The sequence below is a fragment of the Delphinapterus leucas genome, chromosome 19 (assembly GCF_059928025.1).
Source record: "Delphinapterus leucas isolate spDelLeu-1000000601 "Yukka" chromosome 19, BTC_Dleu_Yukka2, whole genome shotgun sequence".
NCBI lineage: Eukaryota > Metazoa > Chordata > Mammalia > Artiodactyla > Monodontidae > Delphinapterus > Delphinapterus leucas.
Genome location: NC_143147.1, coordinates 12392507 through 12413985, shown reverse-complemented (window position 1 = coordinate 12413985; position 21479 = coordinate 12392507). Strand labels below are relative to the sequence as shown.

Sequence of the window (21479 nt, the reverse complement as noted above, 5' to 3'; positions counted from 1 at the left end):
GTGTCCTTCCCCTCTTGTTTGCTGTATTAACTTCGAGATTCTGCTCCTTATCTCGTTGAGAAAACTGCCTTCGATTCCACCTTTCCCCTCCCGGGCTAGGTTGGGTGCCTGTCATCTGGGTGCCTCTCAGAGCACACTCTGTGCCCACCTTTGTCATGGGACATAACCATGGATAAGTTCATCATTTGTTGTCTGCCTCCCCAGTGGTTTACAAGCTCCCCTTCCTTGAGGAAAGGGACTGTCTTATTTAGCTTTTATCTCAGCACTTAGCACAGTGCTGGGTGGAGAGTAGGCACTAACTAAAATAAATGCTTGTTGAACAGAATCATGAAGAAGAGGGTGGCAGCTGAGTAGAGAGAATTGGGGGAGTGGGAGAGGGTGCAGGGGAAGAGGCAGGAAATGGAGAGATAGAAGCAAGTGGGGAGCTGCCATGGGAGTTTGTGAACCTCCCATCCTAGGATCGAGATCTCCCTCGGGGGCCTTGGAATCTGGGTTTCAGCTCCAATTGATCCATTCCGGATTCTGAGAAGAGGCGTTCTGCCTCTCCTGCCTGGGGGATCCTTGATTTGGGTCACACGTGAGGCTGAATGGACAGCTCTGGGGACAATCTCTACTGCCCACACACTGATGAACTGTCCCCTGCCTTCAACCTAAGTACCTGGGCACTTGCTCAAAGGGCCAGGACTGCTGGCAGAATTTTGGACGTCGCTTTTTGCTCTCATTTTCCTGCCCCCAGCTCCACCCCCTCAGGTCAAAGATGAGGATTGTAACTCCCCCTTGGGTGGCCTCATGGCTTTGAAAGTTAGACTCAGGCCTCCTTTCCCAGACCCAAGCAGTAAGCACGCAGGAACGCCCCTTTTCCCCCTCCCCACCCCGCCCCCGCCCCCATCAGCTAAAGCGGAGGAATTTCAGAGCTGAGGCTCAGAGGCTAGGAGAGCTTCCCTAACTCTTCCCGAACGCTCTGGGCCAAGTCCCCGGAAAGAGGCAATGAGATGCCCTCCGCGCTGGGGCCGCCTGTGTGCTGGGTGCGCAGCAGAGTGCCCAAGGGGAGGAGCGCGCAGGCCCTGCTCGCTGGTGGCCCAGTAACTTCAGAGGAGCGACTTGACCCCTGGTCTCAGTTTAGGAACCTGTAGCAATGGGCCTGACCGCTTCCCTCCGCTGCGAGCGTCGCCACTAGGGAGAGGCAAAGGCTCGCAGACACCCCAACTCCCGCTCGGGCCGCGCACGCACGGACTGGGGTGGGGCGGGAGCGGCCGCGAGGGCTGGACCGGGCCCGGGCAGGGGGGCCTGGCCCCGCCAAGGGCCGGCTCCCGGGCGCCTGTTGGCCGCGTTGATGAACCGGTGTCCTGGGCTTTGGTGACGCGGAGCTGCGGTCGCCGCGAGCGGGGAGCGGCGAAGAGGAGGCCCCCCTCCCCCGGGCGCCCGGGCGTGGAGACGTGGGCGGCGGTGAGCAGCGCCCCCCTCCGCTCGCCTCCCCTCCCCCGCCGCCCCCGCCGGCCCCGGCCGGCCCCTCCCCGCGCGGCGCTCCCGCGTGTGCGGGTGTCTCCCTCGCTCCTCTCGCACACTCTCCGGCACTCGTGCAGGCGGCTCCCGGCTTGGCCGCTCGCTCCGGTCGCCGCGCCGCCGCCTCTGCAGTCGCAGCCGGGCATGGTGAGTGAGTGAGGTCGGGCGCCGCGCGCTCCCCAGCTCGCCGCCCGACCCCAGGCGCCGCCCGCTCCGTCCCGGGGAGCTGGCGGCGCCCGCGCGGCCGCGCCGCGGGGCTGGCGGCCGGGGAGCGGGCGGCCCGTGCGCCCGGGGCCTCGGGGCCGCGGGGCCCCGTCTCGGGAGCGGGCTCCGCGCCCCTCCCGGCCCCAGCCTCGCTCCTCGAGGGCTGCGCGCTCCCTCCCCTCCCGCCGCCCGCCTCCCAGTCGCCCCACCCCGTGACCAGCTCCCCGTCTTGTCCCGCAGGACCCGCCCGGACGGGACCACGCCGCAGCCGCCGCCGGGAGCCGCGCTTCGGGTCCCGCCTGAGCCGAGCCGCACGCGGGGCCGCCGCCGCCGCCGCCGGCGGGGGATGGGGCTGCCCGGGAGGCGCGCCGAGCCCGCGGGGGGAGCGCGGAGCCGGCGCGCAGCCTGAGTCCCGGCCGCCCGCGCCGGGCTGGTCCGTGCGCACCGCGCGCCGCCGCCGCCGCCGCCCCACGCGCCCCGATGGCGCCATCGCCCCGGCGCCGCTGACCGCCACGCGCCGCCAGCCCGGCCCGCGCGGCCCCCTCGGAGCCCGGCCGGCACGGGGAGCGGCCTGCCGCGGAAGCCTCCCCGCGCCCTCCCGCCCGGCCCCGCCATGGCGCTGCGGCGCCTCCTGCTGCTGCTGCTGCCGCTGCTCTCGCTCCAGCCCCTGGACCTGCTGCCCGGCGCCCGGGGCGCCCGCGGCCGCGCCGCCAACCGGACCCTGAGCGCCGGCGCCGCGGCCGTCGGGGGCCGGCGGCCCGGGGGCGCCCTGGCCCGGGGCGGCCGCGAGCTGAACGGCACCGTCCGGGCGCCCGGTGGCCCGGAGGCGGGGAGCCGGCGGGGGCAGCCCGCGGCGGCGGTGGCGGCGGCGGCGGCCAGCGCGCCCGTCACCTACGAGACGTGCTGGGGCTACTACGACGTGAGCGGCCAGTACGACAAGGAGTTCGAGTGCAACAACAGCGAGAGCGGCTACCTGTACTGCTGCGGCACCTGCTACTACCGCTTCTGCTGCAAGAAGCGCCACGAGAAGCTGGACCAGCGCCAGTGCACCAACTACCAGAGTCCGGTGTGGGTGCAGACGCCCAGCACCAAGGTGGTGTCGCCGGGGCCCGAGAACAAGTACGACCCGGAGAAGGACAAGACCAACTTCACCGTCTACATCACCTGCGGGGTGATCGCCTTCGTCATCGTGGCCGGCGTCTTCGCCAAGGTCTCGTACGACAAGGCCCACCGCCCTCCTCGGGAGATGAACATCCACAGGTGAGCGCGGCCGCCCGGGGCCTGCCCCCAGACTCCCGGCGGCCTCACCCCTCTTTCCAGGCTTCCCTGTCCTCTTGGCATCCCCCCCTCTCCTCGGGTCTCTGTGTCTCTGTCTCTCTCTCGACTCTTTTAAGTCAACTGAGCACCCCTTGCCTCTTTGACAGGCAATAAATCGGAGCCTCTGTTCCCTCTTCTCCATTTCCTCAGAACCGGGAACACATGCTTTGGTTGGTAGGGGGATTTACAGGGCAAAGTAGGGAGTGGTGGAGTCCGTGAGTTTGAGTCTAAGAATTGTACACATTCCGTAAGCCTGGGTAGGGGTCCAGGGTGTAGTTTTCAAGGCAGGTGGGCGCCTCGGTGCAGGCTCTTACTGCATTCGGTTTTCTGAGTCAAACCAGAGCATCATCTTGGATGTAGGAGATTGAACGATGTTGGAACCTTACTGAAAAGAGTGTGAACTGGGTGTTCCTGTGTGTTGGAGATGCGGGTGATATGGAAAAGAAGCCTCCTGGGGTGAGAAGGAATGCAGATCTAACCATTCCATCTTGACCAAGGGCATATGGTGTCTATTCATTGCATCCTGCCGAGTGGGATGCTTCGCTTTCCCGCTGAGACTGGAGGACTTGTTCTTTTAAACCCTGTGGGCAGAACTCTCTGAGTTAACACTTCCTGCTGTGTTCAACCCGGTGGGCATCTTTCACTGTTTCCATAGGGAGGCAGTGGGAGCTGCCTCCCACCGAAACTTATGCCAAGAGCTTGAAATATGGTTGTGCAGGGTTCCACCCTGACTGCCTCCCTCCCACCCCACCCTCCAGCTCCCTGAGCGCCCCTTGGGAACGGGAAACCAGCTTCTCTTTACAACTCTGTTAATGATGTGCCCAGTGGGTGCAAACTCAGCTCTGCTTCCAGTCCCCTCGTGCTGATGAACGGCTGGACGTGGTTCAACAGTCTTTCAAGGAACAAACCCTGCCCCGGGACATGCCTCCACCCCTGGCACATGGTGTGGGCACTGCCCTAGTAATCGGGACCACCCCACACCGCCCAGACCAGTTTCTCTGAGTTTGCCCGGCAGGCCCGCACCCAAGCCCTACAGCTGTAGCTCATCTCCGCACTCTGCCTGTTATCCTTTCGACCTGAAAACCTTTCCCCGCTGCTGCGGACATTAGTCACCTGTACCTTGTTGAAGAGAGAGAAAGGCAGATAGAAATTTCTGGGCGTGATTTCTTTCCCCCCTGGATACTGTGGGTGTTGAGAAAAGATGATACTCGCTGGCGGATTTTGAGTCAAATCCACAAAGTGTGGGTACTTTTCATGTTGACAAACTCGGGTGTTGGGATCGGGTGCTTCTGAGAGGAGGTGGGTTTCTCAGCCTCACTCGTTAACCCTGAAGTAAGTAAGTCTGTGGCTGGTTGGTCCTGGAAAATGATGGAAGAATCGTGGCACATGGTCTGTGGTCAGTGCTGGCTCTTAAAAGCAGAGGGTCGGTGGGATGGAGACAGCAAAATCAGGACAAGACGCTCCCTCCTTTGGGTTTTGTCTGGCAAAGAATTCCCTCTCTTGGCTCCCCTTTCTGAAGCAGATGTGCCTGGTTCTTCTGCCTCTGCCTCTGCCTCTGGTCCCCTTGGTTGTTCACCTTCCCCTTCTTCTATGCTTCTGGCCTCTCATCACACTTTCCATTCTGGCCGGGACCTCCTGCCAGTGGATTCCCACAAAGCTTTCTCTGGGTTTCTCTCTTCCCCGAGCCATTCTCCTCTGCACCCTTGGGGAGACCTGCCCCCTGCCCTGCCCTCCACCTCCTACTGAATTTATTCATCACCACCTGGGAGGATGCTTGATGGCCTTTCGATGCTGGCGTTGGCCTGCGTTCTACGGGCTTTGACCTTGGAGATGTCACTGTCCCCCCACCGTGCTGACTCCCCAACCCACTCCAAACTAGGGTGACTAGTGTGTGTTCAGGTGTGCGGCTCAATGGTGATGCCGTGGGGGGCAGTTTCTCGCCGAGGTTGGGAAAGAGAGGCAGCCAAGGGAAGGGCGATGCATCTCAGCCCTCAGACCATTATGTAAATGTGGGCTGCTTCTCCCGCAAATTCACCTCCTGATTTTATTCAGCTCACAGCACCTCTTCCAGCAGCTGCCGTCTCGCCTGTTCAGTGCTTAGGAAGCCATCATGTTGATGCTTGTTAGGTAGGGGACAGAGCCTGTCTTCGTGTTTGGGAGTGGCGTGGGAGACAGGACAGAGCACGAGCGATCCATCTGGGACACTCCCTGAATGACCTTGGGCAGGTCGGGGAAACATCTTTCCATTCTGGATAACTCAGGCACAGTGGCATCCCACCCCAACCTCTCCTTTCCCAGGCGTGTCGGGGTGAGTGTGCACATTTGCAGGAGCAGCCCCCCGACTCCCAGGCGTGCATGAGTGGTACCACACGCTCCCACTTTGCTCACGCCTCAGAGGTCGTTGCTTGCTGTTTCAGGGAGTTTGGGGTCCAGATTGCCTTGTTGGGGACCTGGGGTCGGGAAAAGGAGAGAACGATGGAGAAGGAGACAAATATTCACACCATAATGGGTCCTCCCTGGGGAAAGTGAAGGAGAAGGAATGTATACTCTTCAGAGGTCCACAGAAGAGGTGGGATGTGCACTTGGTTCCGTACTCCTTGAACTAGTTCAGCAAAGGCATTTCCTTTCTGGAAAGGCAAAGTTTATTTTACTGATTGCAGCATGTGAGCCTCTGCGAAGATGGTGGTTGGGCAAACGGGCTGAGCGGGAGGGATGTTTGTGGGAGTGTTAGAAGGGTGAAAAGGAAGATGCTGCCTTAGGACGAGCCATCTGCCTCCTCTGTCCCCCTTAGGGCGGGCTTTCTTCTTCCCTCTCCAGCCCCCACAGGGAGGAAGATTTAGTCTTTTCCAGAAGTGATTAGACCTTGCCATCTGTGTGAGAAGTCCCCCCCCGCCCCCCCCCCGCCGTGTCTGTGGGGGCAATCATCGCCTCTCACACCAAAGCACGTGAGCACAGACTCTCAGCTGGACTTCAGGGAGGGGAAAGAGGTGGCTGCAGGGACCAAAGGCGCAGCCGAGTTCTGGATCTGGAGAGCCCTGGACATCGGGTGCCCACCTTTCCCACCCAGAACCCCATTTCCCACCAGGATCTCGGCCTCACCTAGCCCTTCTTTCCACCTGCCCGGGCTGAGGCTCAAGCTGCCGGCCCGCAGTCGTCCGCCCATCTCAGTGTTTCAGGAGTGGCTTCTGCGATGCTTCCTTGGGGCTGCCTCTTCAGTGAGGGGCTGCCATGGCCTCCAAGGGCAGGGGCCTGCCCAGGACACGGCCTCAGAGGCGGCCTCCCTGTTGACATTGGGCTCCAAACCAGCCGTCCCACATTCCAACCCGTTCCTTCCTCCTCGCCCTGTGTTCATTGGTTAGAGTCTTGGAGATGAGAATCATTCTGAGCGAGGAACTGTGTGGCTTTTTAAAAAGATGGCTAATTAACAGATAAGTCAGGAAGCTACTAGGATGCCGTAGGTGCAGGTGGTGGGGCCAGAGGTGCCCGGGGTCCTCACACTGCCTGCAGAGGGATGAAGGATGGAGGAATTTAAGGTGGGGATTGGTGTGGAGAAGTACTCAGGGCTGAGGAATGAAAAACCTGGATGACCGATGTTGTAAGGGAAAAGGAAGCATATTAGGAGGCGACCCTGGTAGCCATCAAAAGGGACCTTCATCTTCGGGTTCCTCTGCTTGTTTCTAGAAGCATCAAGGGAACACTGTGTCCTACCTTCTCTTCCTCCAGAAATTAATTACAAACCCCAAGAGCTCTGTTTTGTCCTCACAGACCACATAATTGCAGTAGCGGGACCCCTCTGCTGGCTGATTTAGTGAGCTCTCTTCCTAGGTTCCTGGGCAATGAATTGTCAAATCACGCCAAACACTCCAGTTTTTGAAGCACGTTGGGCTCACTGTAATGAATTGATCTAAACTGAGAGTCAACTTGTTTTTTTTTGTTTTTTTTTTTTAACTTCAAAGATAGCAGTTGTTGGGAAAGAAAAAGAAAGCGCCTTGCCTTGGACTGAAGGTCTTAGCCTTGCATGTTTTCCATTTTCTTTGAGTAAAAAAAAAAAAAAATGCACAAAGGGAACGCAGTGAAATTGTGGAAGAATTTAAGAAGGCTTATGGAGGAAGGGGTTCAGGGAAGGATACCAGGAAGACAGAAAGAAACAAAAATAGTAAAGGGAGGAAGGTAATCAGGTGAGAGAGGTGGGTGGCATTGCCCAGATCTGTGCTTGACTTCCTCCTGACCCCTGCAGCTACGTGCATATGTATTCATTCAACAGATGAGCCCTGCCCACCCGCTGTGGGCAAGGAACAGTTCAGATTATAAAACGTAAGCCTGTCGAGTGTATGTTACCTTTGACCCACGAGGCAAAGCAGAGTTCATTCTCCATTGAGCAGGTCAGCCATGCAAAAAGCCCTGCCCTTGGACAGCCCTCCCTGGAACGTTGCTTGCTGTCTTCCTGGCCTCTCCCACCTCACCCCAGCCCCAGAAGGCATGCACGTCGGTCCCTTTTCCCTGCCCACAACCCTGTCCCACAGCCAGAGCACATTCGTTCGGAGGAATCTGCTGCTGAGTTACTAAGACTTGACCCACGGTTCTCTCGGCTGCCACAACACAGGAGGAGAAAAAGTCCAGCGCACTGTTTCCAACCTGTTTTAATGAGAGATCAAGCGAGCGTGCAGTCGATTTCAGATCAGTTGTGCAGGAAGTCGTGATGAGGAGCTGAAAAAGTGAGCTGACCGAAAGAGGTGATCCCAGACAGACGTGCCCTGGGATCCAGAAGAGAAGGGAACTACGCAGAAAGAAGCTTCATCCTCCCAGCTCCCCTGCCGGATTTTCCGGGGCCTGCCAGGATGGCCCTGAGATCTTCACTCTCTGGCTCGTCGCCGTAGTCAGCCAGAGTCCCCACTGCGTGTTAGAAGTTACACCCAACCCCTGGCTGCTGGGTGTCACCACTGGCCTTCTCTGCCACCCGCCCCCCCCCCACCACCACCAAAGTCCTGCACAGTCTATGTTTGACATTAGGGTGAATTTAAGTGCATTTTGTCTTACAATTCTCGGTACCTCCCTTGACAGTATATATCCCGTGGAGCCACACTACTGTGGTTTGAACTCCCTTGTGTATAGACCATCTCAGATTGGTGGCAGGGGAGGGAGCTCTGACGGACTGTATGAGGGCCTAGGTTAAGTTGATTTTAAAAATACTGTCCGCTGTGATTTTTTTCCCCTCTTTTCTCTACCTTAGGAAACTCCTACCTGTTATTTTTCCCTGAGTCACACTTATGAACCCCCCACTTCCAGCATCTTCGTTCTTGAATGTTGCAGACGGGGAAGAGGGGTTGGCCGGGGGGTTTACCAGCAACCCTTCAGAGGGTCTCAGACCCTTGGCCTTGAGCAGGCTTATTTTACACCCATTCAGGACAGATTGCTAACCTCGTCTTTTTTTTTTTTTTAATCTCTAGAAGTAAAACCAGAATGTTCTGGAAAAGCATCGTAGTGCTTTCTATTATTTAGTCATCCATTACAGAACCATAGAATTTTTATTGTGGGCAGGTCATTGAACTTAACTCTCTAATTTTGTAAGCCAAGCAGCCGAAGCCGAGGGAGGCCAGGTGACAATGCCAAGGGTCCTCAGGGAGGGGGCGAATGATCTTGAACTATAGAAGCCGGGGTGCGGGTATCCTGGGCCACAGCCTCGTCTTCTTGCCCAGTGGAAGTCTATTCTGTTTTACTTTGCGTACAAATAACTTTCAGATATTTAGAGATGTGAGTGCCAGCCTTCTGCCTTCTCTCGCTTCCCTACATTTTTTCAGCCCCTTCTCATTCAATTTTTCCATCCACTACAATGATTTCCGTTCATCTTCCCTGGTCCTTGACACTTTCTCCGAATTCCTTTGTAAAGGGCAATACCCTGATCTAAGTTTATTATTATTATCCTTTCATAACCTTTGAGTAATGCAGCCCATTTGAAGAAGGAAAGTATAGCAGAAGCCAAAGAGTTGTGAACCAGAGCAATGGGTCACTGGATAAAACTATGGGCAGACACCTGTAATGAAAAAGACGGGCTGTGAATGCTTTCTCTCTGTCCCAGAGATGGGTGGGGATGCTGAAACCGACCAGGTGCGACCTGGTCTGACCGACCCGAGACCAGAGCTCCCCCCAGGCATCCCGTGGTCCTGAGAGGGAGTGATTTCAGCTTTGTCCTCCAGGATGGCTCCCTACGTATAAGACAGCTCTGTGACCCACAGACGTACATTAACTGGTGCTTTGTCCTGCCCTTTCTCAGCTCTGGGCTGAGAGACCTCAGGGCCAGGGTGAATGCAAGGTGAGGGCTTCAGAGAAGCTTTGGGGAGGATGGCTAATGAAGCGGGACATTTGGGTCCCATCATTATGAGAAATTAACGTCTGTGACATGCAGTTCGGGGCTTTTGCCTGCATTGTGCCCAAGTCCTCCTTGGAAAGAACCAGGACATACCTAGCCTAATGTGTCATCCTTCTGAGCAGTCACTTTGGGAGGCCACACGCTGATTCTTCTCGGGGAAATATTGCCACGGTTCCTCTCTTGCAAGTGCTCTCAGAGCCCATGCATGCTGTTTTGACTTTTCATGACGGTAGCGTATTTTTATCCTCCTAGGGTAGATGTGATTCTTGTAAGCAGTGGTGTCATGGGGCTGAGGCGGATGGATGAAATAGGTGCTTGGCTGGTTATTGATCAGAATAGAAGGGTGCCTCCAGTACGGAGACCTGCTGGCCCAGGGGCCGTGTCAGCTGCCTCCAAAGGCAGGTGCCCGGAGGAGGCGTCCCGGTATTGAACGGCAGCCCGGCATCAGAGCCCCGTGCTTGTGAGGACCACTAGGAGGGAGCCCCTCCCCTCACTGAGGGATAATTACCGACCTTAAGAAAATCAGCTTCATGCTCTCTCAATGTGCCTGGGCAGACAGCGGAGGAGCTGGGAGAGAGGGGAAGAGAATGGGGTTCAATATGCAGAAAATGGCTCAAATTACTGTCCAGAAAGGGTTAAAAAATGGTCCCACACTTCTGCATGAGAAATGCAACTTGGATTCTTAACTTGATTCTGAGGGTAAAGGGACCCGATTTCTTTGGGATGCGTGCAGCCAGGCTTGGGGTCAGAGCCAGGTGCCGGCTGTGCCCTGCCCTCCCTCCTCTCCACCCGAATGCCAGCCCCTCTGCAGTTTGGCATCCGGACGAGGTCACCACTTGGACCACAGAGCCATCGACGAGGCAGAAGCGTTTACAAGCACAGGAAGATGGGGTTTCCAGTGAGCGTTGCCACTAGAGTCCTAATGTGTGTTTCCTGCGCCTCCCCAGACCCCCCAAAAGTGTGTTCATTCCACGAGGTTGATCACAGAAATGGAGCGAGGGTGGGGCAGGCCGAGTTTAAGGGCTGGTGACAAGGGGCCACCAGGTGCAGCAGTTGTGGCCAATTCTTATTCCACTTTGGTGCTGGGGAAGCAGCGGCTGTGCTGCTGTAGCTGGGGCGGGATTCCTTCTTCCCAGTAAGAGTCAGTGGGTGGCGAGGGGCTGGGGCAGAGCCTGTGACCCTGCCCGCCCCCTAAGAGTCACTCTCGAGCACTCTGGGAGGAGTCCTGCTTTGCGGCTGGGCACCCGCCTCCTCTGCTCAGGCGTCAGGAAGGGGGGAACTCTGTCTCCCAGGAGCTTACAGGGCGCCGTCACCCATCACTCCAGGAAGCTGGTGTTGAGGACCTGAGATCTCAGTCAGATGAGGACTCAAGGTCACATAGGTGAAGCAGGGCGGGGAACAGGAAACCCTCAGAAGAGCCCCCCTTCTCCGGGGCTCCCTCTGTACCCGGCATCCTGCGTTATCCCACTGCATCCTTCCACCACCCTGGGTCTGGTGGCCATTTAACAGATGACAAAATCAACTCAAAGAGGCTTAGTAACTTGCCCAGGGTCACACAGCTAGTCCATGGTTGGTCTCTATCTTCTTTGGGGGCCGACAAGGCAGTTGGCTCTCACCTTCCTGAATGTAAACGCGTCAGTGATACTCAGACTACTTGAGAAAGCAGAGACCCACACGCTCGTGCCCTGGGACGAGTTATCGCTGAAAGGGACTGGGGGGTGAGTGGCCTACAGACCAGGGTACCTCAGCGCCGGGCTGGTGGCCTCACTTGCATTGCGCGCAGGGCACGGAGGCGCCCAGGGCAGTGAAAGGGCTCCTCTTCAAGAACGGATTATGTTGGTGGAGGGCTGTGAAGACAATACAAAGAAGACATAAAGAATAAAAACAAACGAACCGAACCACCTGGGTTTTAATTGAAAAAAAAAAACCCTTAAAACAACTCCCCGTCCCCCGGCAAACCTTTACAGTATTGCAGGGACCCCAGGGCAATTCTGCGGGAGTCCTGGCTCCTGAGAGTAACGGGACACTAGAGAAAAGAAGTGATTTGGGGGCGAGGAGATGGACCTCGGGCCATTCCCAGTTTTAATTATGGAGAGACGGATGGCTCACAACAGCCCCATTTATCACAGCTCCCCTCCCTGCCCCATTTATAACCTCAAGCACAGGGCGCGCAAGACCCAGGATTCCGGCCAGCTCACTCCTGCTTCTCTGCCCCACTTCTGCTCTTTGCCGTCTGGTCTTAATTCTCCGCGCCCTGCCTCCTCATTCCTCAATCTTTCCCCGCGTTTCTCTGCTTCTCGGGCCCTGAAGCCCTCTGTCTTGAAAAGCCTGTGAAAGGGAAGGAGACCTGGGTTTTGCTCTCCAGCTCCAGCTGTTGCAGCTGGTGGCGGTGGTCACGTGTGGTCACGGCCACGGTGGTGGTCCCTGGCGGGGCTCACACCCTGGGGTCTGCAGCTCCAGTGCAGGGGCCTCTGACCGTCGGATCGAGGTGGGTGTGGGAACGTGGAGGTCCTGAGCATTGTTTTCAGCCCCACCCTGGTCGGAGGGGCAGGAGAACCCTTGGTCCTACTTGTCCAGAGCCGCTGTCCCCTTCTCGGGACCTGTGGAGCCTGGGTTCCAGCCGGGCTCTGGGTGGCTACGAGCTTGGCCCTGTTCCCTAGTGTTTGGGAGAGGAGTCGCTGCTTTCTGCAGGCTTCACGAACACTCTCGTTCTTCCTCGCTTTTTTGGCCTGTGGTCTCGTGTACTGTTCCCATTAGCTCCGGCATTAAAGTCTCATTACTTAGGACATCTGTCCTCTGGACAGAGTCGCAGTTCCCTTAGCCAAATATCCTCTTCTGGGAAGGATGCTTCACACCCAGACAGGCAACTCGTCCCTCTTCCTTCCATCCTGCTGCTCCAGCAAGGAGGGATTTGAACCCTGAGAACGCGTGCTGGAGCAAGGAGGTGGAGGAGTATGTCCTGAATCCATCCATCCCCCCGCTTCTGAGGTCCTGGGATACAGACGCCTGCCGTCATCCAGGGGCACGGAGGGGGCTGACCCCCTAATAAGCAAAGAAGTTGTTGCCAGGAGAGCTTTTCTCCTCCAGCCCTCGGATCGGCCTCGGATCCTATTAGTAGGGATTCTGGCCTCAGTCACCCCGATGTCTGGGCAGCTGAGGGTGGGCTCGTGTTAACCCACCTCCTGAAATGACCAGGCAGGAGGCCCAGCCCAAGTGCTGAGGCTGCTCCAGACCTTTCGGAAGAATCTGGTTTCCAGCCTCCCTCTTGGACCCCCTCTGACTTTTTACTGCATCCTGAGAAATTTGCCTCAGCTTTGCCAGGAATGCTATCCCGGTGGCTCCGAAGGCTCTTCGTACTATGAGAAATCACGCAGCTTTTCTGTTCTCAGGTCCCCAGCAGCCAGCTTCTTACCCTCTCTGAGCATTTGTGAAGAGAACCTGGCTTTTAGCGGAGGATCTGTGGCTTCTCTGTCTCTCTCTTCAGTCACATCATTAAAATGTTTCTTTTTGTTCCTTTCGGTGTATTTGTCCACCGCTGCTGCTTCCTCCATCTGTCCTTCTTGTGATTCCTCTTCTGTTGACTTTTTTCCTATCCCGGCTCCCTCCCTTTCTCCTTCTTGAACTTGTCCTGCTGTAACTTCATTAAACTGCATCAGTTCAGACTCTGCTAATTCAAAATTTATCCAAATTGGACCTCGGCAAAGTTGCTTTTCTTTTCTCTCTCTGATAAAAAGCTGTGATGAACAGATTAATAGCTCAGACAAGACTGCAGAGATGGTGCAGGGCGCATCCGCCAGGCAGAAAGACAGACTGTTTTCAAGCAGGCTGTTCTGCAGACAATCGGCATGCTAATTACAAATCATTCTTATCTGTTCAATAAAGTAGCTCTCCAAAGATCAATGTTTTTTTTTTAGCCTAGCTTGTAATCCTGCGGTGGCCCAGGAAGCAGTAAAAATGCATTTCCTTTAAAGCATTTTATAATTTCCTTGTCTGTTTTATCGACTGGGATTAGCCTGCCCCCGTTTCTGCTGAATTGGTGATACTTGACTGTAAGGCTGCTTCAAATTCCCTCTCGAATTCCCTCTGGGGGCTCCCGCTTATTTCCCCTCTTCTTGTTTCTTGTTTATTTTTTTGTATTTCCCCGAATTTCTAGAATCCAGAAACTCCCTTGCTTTTGGCTTTGAGAATTCTGTGATGGATGATGCCACCGCCCAGGGCGCCCCTCATTCCATCTTGCCACAGGGTGACCAGATGGGCACAAGAGGTTAGGGTCCTGAAAGCAGACTTAGCACGGCCGGCCCTGTCTCTGGGGGATAAGAGGACAGAGATCTCTGTCTTTCCTCCCTCCATTCTTTCCCTATTGCCTGTTCCTGCATCGCTGTCCCAACACCACGGTAGGACAAGATAGGATGTGCCTAGATGCACCCTTATGGACGAGGACACGGACCTCCCTTGCTTTGCCTGCTTTTGAGGCTCTTGAGGGACCCCTAGCAAAGCTGTCTTTCCCTCACTCTTGGAGGTCGTCATCCATCTTTCCCTGCCTTAGAACACTTCCTGAGATAGAAGGCAGGCTAATGGCAACTTCTGTCACTTCTTGTGCCCATGACCTTGGGTGAGCCCCTCGGCCCCCTCTGGCCTGTTGGCCCTGCTGTGGGTTGAGGGCTATCGAGTTGTGGAGGTGTGTTCATCTCCGGCCCATTCTGATCTCCTGCACACCTGGGAAATTCAGGAACGCAGAGTCTGTCCTTTCAGATGCAACAGCCCTGTGGTGTAGAAGAAAATGCATTTTCCTCCAACATTCCGTTCACATAAGAATGCTGTCTTCATGTGGCCTCACGGGAATGCTTGTCTCCAGCATCTTAAACTCATAGACTCTCTTGGGTGAAAGGGGCTGATGAGGTGCTTTCATGCCTCTCCCGCTGAGCGCGCCAGCTGCATCTAGAGCTGGGGCTCCCCCTCCCCCTGGAGGTGGTCCATTCTATTGTTAGGATGCAATTCCAGTTAATTCTCATGGAAAGGCAACATTGACTTCCCTGGCATGAGGTCTGTCCACCTGGGCAACCCCACCCTTGTGTACCCCACCCTTTCAATAGTGGCATTGATGGTAAGGTACTTGAACTTGGAAATGACAATGATGTTTATAATTTTTTTTATAGAAGGAAGAAAAAAAATTGAAGAAAGAAAAGAAGGAAAAAGGGAGATAGGAAGAAGGAAGAAAAAAAGTAACTGAGTCTTTTGCAGAAAATGCTGCCCCGGCCCATTTGACCCATTTGCCCTTTTAATACCCCAACAGGGTCCTGATTCGTTTTGCCCATGATGTGAATCCCTTTGGTTTTTATCTCGAAGTTTCCTTGCCTGGTCGCGGAAACACGATTTGTGATGGCCTCGCAGGAAAAAACCAAATAGACACTCTCTTTGCACTTGGCTTGCAGAGTCCAGGTTCAGGGTTTAGCAAAAGCTGGTGTGTGACCAGATGCATTTCTGACCTTAGGCCTGAGTGGAAAGTATGGGATGTAGGTGGTCCCTTCCAGGATGACCCGTAGCCACAGCCGTGCCATGTGGCTCCCTCGCCACACCAGGAGTTTTGCCATCTGGCATTGTTGAGTCAGCCCACCAAGACTCCCCTTTTGCACCTGTACGCATGGACTTTCGTTGTGATTCTGTTGGCTGAGCCTCTAGACACGGGGAGGCTGTATTTGGATTGATGTATTAATCCAATGTTTAGTGCTTACGAGGTGCCAGGCTCTGTTCTAAGTGCTCTACAAATATGGACTCATTTAATCCTCATAATAACCCTAAGAGGTAGACGTTAATTTTGGCCTTATTATTTTGGCCTTATTTTTTTCAACAAGGTCACAGAAACACAGGGCACGTAAGTAGCTGCCTAAAGATCACCAATATCCTGAGTGGCCGGAATTCTGACTCAGGTACTCTGGCTCCAGAATCCCTGTGTTTAGCCAGTGGGCAATACCGCCTTCATTTTGCGTCTCCTGTAGATTTACGTCTGTGTTTATAGCAAGTCAGGAAAATGACACCAAGGGTAGCAACAGTAAGAGCAGCAGTAGGTGCATTTATTAACTCATCTATCACCTGGCTGCCCAAGCGACCCTGCTAACAAGTCTTGGTAGCAGTTTTGTTTTCCCAGGTCCAAACGGTAGCTGACCGTGACACGTCCAGATCTTTGATTCAGGCTCAAACAGTCCACATATCTCTGAAGAAGTCTAGGCTTGGTGTAGATGCTACCGCATTTCCCAGGCCTGGGTAAATTTTCACATGATTCATGAGGCAAGGGATGGCGTGTGTGGAGGAGATGCCGTTAGGGATGAATTGGGGTCCCGGGGGATGCACGTCGACCCTGTACCTAGCTGCGGCTCGTCATCGAGGGACAGCTCCAGGTCAGGCGTTCATTGGGATGCAGTGACTTGTCTTGCTGGCCTGGAAAACAAAGCAGGCAGGCCGAGCTTTCCCTTGCTAAGTTCGGCTGTGTTTATTGGCCATGATGAATTCCGATTGTGCCGGGGACAACTCAGACCTGCAGAACGGCTGGGTGCAGATGCACAAACATTGTTATCACAACAAAGGAGATTCTCCCCATCCATTCGGAGCTTCTGTGTGTGTGGAGAGCGGTCTTGTGCACACACAAAGCCGGCAGCTGTGTTTTTCAAGTGGACTTTGAGAGAACCAGAAAAAAGGAGAACTAAATTAAGCCATTCTCCTCGGTCCGTGTTTATTAAAAATATATTCACTTCAATTGTCCGGAGTGCGTGTTTCAGAGAATAAAAGCACCCCGACTGCCCAGTAGATAAGGATGAGGCTGAGGGTAGAGGACTCTATCTGTTCCCAGAGTGGCAGAGTCGAATAAAAGCTCAGTCATCCTGGACTCACATAACCAGAATATTTTATTTAACCGGAGTAGAATGTCTACACTCTACTTCTGGGTGAAGCACCACAGAAGTAGCTATCAGAATCTTGCGTGGTTCATTCTCCAGTTTTTATAGGATTCCATTTCCTAGATTGTCTATATTTTATTGAGTTTTCTCTGTGAAGAGAACTAAAGATTAGATTGGTGGCCCTCTCATGGAAGAACTTTGCTTTTTTTTTTTTTTTTAAAGTAATTATATTCAGTATATGCTACTTAATTAGGCAGGAATGCTATTAGAAAATTCTTCAAAAACAAGAGTGTTCTCATTAGTCCATTAAGCAGAATAGTTTATTCATGGAATAGTTCATCTGTTCGGCCTTTTCTCATACCCATCCAACAGCATAAATTTGTTCCTGCTGCTCCCGAAAAGAGAAAGGTCCTGACTAGGGGGTCTTAACTATGCAGGTTGCCTTGCTCTTGGCACGGAAAAACTTACTGAACACCAGCTGAACTGATTTCCTCCCTTCCGTGGCATTTATGTGGCTCTCAGATCCAGAGACATGGCAGAGGCAGAAGGCTGGTTTCCATTTGTTCCACTTCAGTGAGCAGAGATATTCATGGTGTCTTCATGGACAGCATGTTAATTGAGCTCAAAAAGATGTATCAATAAACTAGGGTTCCTAGCTTCCCCACTTAATTTGGGGGGAACCTAAGTTTTACCCCCGGCTTCATGAATGAAGATTGGGACAAAACAATTCCAAGTTTTTATCTGGCACTCTTTGGCCACATTTGTTTTCAAACTTGGAAGCTCCCTGAAGCCCAGGGGCTGCTGAATGGAGGGTAAGAACTTGGTAGAGTAGGGCTCTGGCTCTTATTCTGGCCTCATGCAGAGCAGGAGGCTAATGAAGTATATTGGTGTTCGATTCAGAATTTCATTTGATAGAAGGTTGCCTGCTAAGACAATGTAAAAACTTTCATAGCTGTTAATGGTCATGACTCACTAAGGTGACTAGAAATGGGCAGTTGGGTGACCACTGAGTTCTGTCTGGGTAGATTTTTCTACTAAAGGTTGAACACACACTATATCTCCTGTTCAGAGACCACTGCAGGAACACAGTAGGTGAAAAAATAAATGTGATTAAGTGGATGGAGGATTGGAAGGAAAGATGGATGGATGGATGGATGGATGGATGGATGGATGGATGGATGGATGGATGGGGTGTTGGATAGATGGATGGATTAATGGATGGATGGATGGGGTGTTGGATAGATGGATGGATTGATGGATGGGTGGACAAATGGGTGAACGGAAAATTCAGTGGTATAAAGTCAGCCTCTGTAGTGTAACAGAGGCTACTTATGTTTGAAATCTGGATTTACCGCTTACCAGCTCTGTGACCTCAGACAAGATATCTAACCTCTCAAAGTCTTAGTTTTCTCATCAGCAAAATATGGCTACTGATAGCACCTACTGTGTAGGATCATTCTGAGGATTGTATAAGGTAATGCATAAAAGAGTTGAGCACTCTGTCTGGCACATAGTAATGGCTCAATAAATTATTGCCCTTAATTTCCCAAGCTGGCAAGACTATGAAGCAAAGTTATAACCAAGGTTCTGTTTATTTTTCTCATGTTAAGGGAATCATTTGCCATTTTAAGAAAGATTTCATGTCTTGAATACAGGGGGCAACACATCAAAATGTTGACCAGGCTTGGTCCCTACAGGAATTGCAATAATCAACACTTGGGGAAATTCAAACACACTTTCATTCCTTGGGACCACCGACAACATAAGCGAATAAATAATTGGTCTTGACCTGAACCACTCATTGACTAACTGTTTCTCCACGCCCTAATATTAACTGGCATTTGCTAAATTAGCAGACCCAGCTGGAGAGACTGGGAGGACTCATTCAAGCTGACAGTCCCTAGGAAAGTGAGATGTATATAAAAGTCAGTCCCACTGAGCAGAGGGACATCAGGGCTCCAGCCAGAAGCCCTGGGTTGAAATTTCGGTTCCATCACGTTCTCATCCTAGAATTAGTCTGAGCCTCAGTTTCGTGTTTAAAATTGGGGTAACCGTAGCTGTAAAGGTCCCAGGTTTAGCACGGCCGCCACGCCGGACAAGGCAGGTAAAGCCCTTAGAACCTGTTCAGTGCTATCCATATGGAAGATGGGATCTCAGTTTTGTAGATGGTTAATATACAAGCAACGAGTCCTGAAGAACGCAGAAATTTCCTGGCTTGAGTGATCAGAATGACTGTTTCCCCTGTTCAGATTTGCTGCCCAATTAATTAACTCTCCCCTGCTCGCCACACACCCACGAAAGCCAAGGAATCCATGTGCAGCGAACCAAGGCAATTAGGTAGATAATTCAGGCAAAAAGCATTCCTTTGTTTCCTATATCCAGATATTGCAGCGAAGTGGCCCTGGGGGAGGGGGAGATTGGGGGATTGGGATGAGCAGGACAAAGAACCAGATTCTTCAGGGTCTTAAATTAGACCTCTGTAGTGGGCGCGGGGCGCGGGGCTGCCCTTGGCTGGGAACCAGCCTCACTCCTCACTGGCCCGTCTCTGTCTCTCACCCCCAGATGCTCTTTCCCTGGGGAGGTCTCTCTCTGATCCCATCTCCCTATCTCTCACCTTCTGAATCTCATTCTTTCTCTGAGTTTCTCTGTGTCCCATTTTCTCTCTGGCTCTGTCTGCCTGTCTACCTGTGACCCTCTGATTCTGTCTCCCGCCCCACCCCGACTCTTTCGCATTGTCTGTTATCTCTCTCTACTCTGTCGCCTCTGCACCTCTCCCTCAGCCTCTCTCTGGCTCTGAGTCTCTGACTCCCTTCCCATCTGTTTGGCTCCCTTTCTGTCCATCTCTTCCCTCCCTTTGTTTCCTTTCCCTCTCCTTCTGTCTCCACCTCTGTCCCTCTGTCGCTCCCTTTCTCTCGGTTTGTCACTGTCTGTCCCTCTCTCTCCCCCCACGTCTGACCCCAGAGGGGCCTCTGTCCCTTTCTTTGACCCTGAGAGCTGCAGCCACTCTCTCACAAAATCTGCTTCCCATTTCCTCAATGACCAATTTTCTTTCCTACGGTGAGAAAGTAGCTCAGGCCTTAACCCATTTCCTCCGGCGCCTCCAAATTAATTAGGTGAGATTGGGATCGCACATTTCAGAATTAGAATAATACCTATCCAGCACCCTGGAGAGAAGGGGATGGAAGGTGGAGAGGAATGGGGGTGAGGAGGGGAGGTCACTGAGCTGAAGAGCTGAGGGAAGGGTGTGTGAGCTGAAAGAGGGGGACCCAGCACCATCTGGGAACGAGGCCCACCTTTCTGGCTGCCGGAGGGCACTGGGAAAAGGGGGCTCTAGGAGCACGGTGCTCAGGCGGTCAGGATCACATCCCTGGCCACTGTCCTCCTCATTGGGACCACACAGGGCAGGGTCCCTGCCCCCAGCTAGCCTGAGTCTTCAGCACATCCATCCCGTTTGGCTGTGCAGCCCAGCTCAGCCCTGCCAACAGGGCACTTGGAGAGGGTACCACGCAAGTCATTACCTTTAGGAGACAGCTTGGCTGTAACCCAGTTAAAAGTCATTCACCAGCAGCAAGCCAGAGGCAAGCAGAGATGCTCTGGGGAGCCTGATGGTCTCCAAAGAGGTGTCTTCCCTCTTACATCTCATCTCTCAGGGCCTGCATCCTGCAGGGCTTCTCAGGAGATGGGCCCTGAGAGTCCCCTTCTCCCAGGCCCCACCCCCCTCCTGGGAGTGCTGATCTCAGTTTGAAAATCTCTTCTCTGCTGGGTCCTCCTTGGCCAATAAGCCTGGAGCGAATCTGCTGTGAGTTTGCCATTTACACTGTCCATATGGACAAAAGGGACGAAAGCCCTGCAAGGATGGAAATCTTCACTCCTTTCTCTTTGTTTTTTTCTTTCTTTTAAATTAATTTTTATTGAAGTATAGTTGATTTACAATGTTGTGTTAGTTTCTTCTGTACAGCAAAGTGAATCAGCTATACGTATACATATATCCCCTCTTCTCCTTCCCATTTAGGTCACCACAGAGTATAAGAGTTCCCTGTGCTATACAGAGGTTCTCATTAGTTATCTCATTTTACTCATAGCATCAGTAGTGTATATGTGTCAATCCCGGTCTCCCAATTCCTCCCACCACCACTTCCCCCTTGGTATCCATACGTTTGATTTCCACGTCTGTGTCTCTATTTCTGCCCTGCAAATAAGATCATCTATACCATTTTTCTAGATTCCACATATATGTGTTAATATATGATATTTGCTTTTCTCTTTCTGACTTACTTCACTGTGTATGGCAGTCTCTAGGTCCATCCGCATCGCTACAAATGACCCATTTTCGTTCCTTTCTATGGCTGAGTAATATTCCATTGTATATATGTACCACATCTTCTTTATCCATTTCTCTGTTGATGGACATTTAGGTTGCTTCCATGTCCTGGCTATTGTAAATAGTCCTGCAATGAACATTGGGGTGCATGTGTCTTTCTGAATTATATTTTTCTCTGGGTAATTGCTGGATCATATGGTAGTTCTATTTTTAGTTTTTTAAGGAACCTCCATACTGTTCTCCATAGTGGCTGCACCAATTTACGTTCCCACCAACAGTGCAAGAGGGTTCCCTTTTCTCCACACCCTCTCCAGCATTTATTGTTTGTGGATTTTTTGATCCTGGCCATTCTGACCAGTGTGAGGTCATACCTCATTGTAGTTTTGAATTGCATTTCTCTAATAATTCGTGATGTTGAGCATCTTTTCACATGTTTGTTGGCCATCCTTTCTCTCTTTGAATAATGGCTGAGCAATGTGCCAAGACCCGGGGATACACTGATGGCCCAGACACCCAAGATTCCCCTGACTTCAAATGTTCATCTCAGGGTCTCCAGCCCTAGTTGTCCCAGAGCCCAGCGTAGTGTCCGACCTTGGTACACATCTCTGGAACTAGATTGCACTGAGCATTAATCAAAGACCCACTTCACGTAGTGCTATGTAGATGCAGATCTGAGTTTCTCAGCCTCGCCACTGTCGGCATTTTGGGTGGGATAATTCTTTGCTCTAGGGGGCTGTCCTGTGCATTGTAGGATGTTTAGCAGCACCCCTGGCCTCTACCCACCAGTTTGCCAATAGCACTTCCCTCCCCAGTTGTGTGACAACCAAAAATGTCTCCAGCCATTGCCAACTGTCCCCTGAGGGGCAAAATCATTGTC

At 53.1% G+C, this 21479-nt stretch overlaps 1 protein-coding gene across 3 annotated transcripts in view; it reads left to right on the top strand.

Annotated features, from left to right (window-relative positions):
• Positions 1-2320: 2320 nt before the first annotated feature.
• SHISA6 (shisa family member 6) overlaps positions 2321-21479 on the top strand; it is a 242096-nt gene continuing 222937 nt past the window's right edge. For all 3 annotated transcript variants that reach the window (XM_089900334.1, XM_089900333.1, XM_022595569.3), the window contains exon 1: positions 2321-2967. In XM_089900334.1, the coding sequence (XP_089756460.1) occupies positions 2321-2967 (647 nt within the window). The remainder of the gene's footprint in view (positions 2968-21479) is intronic.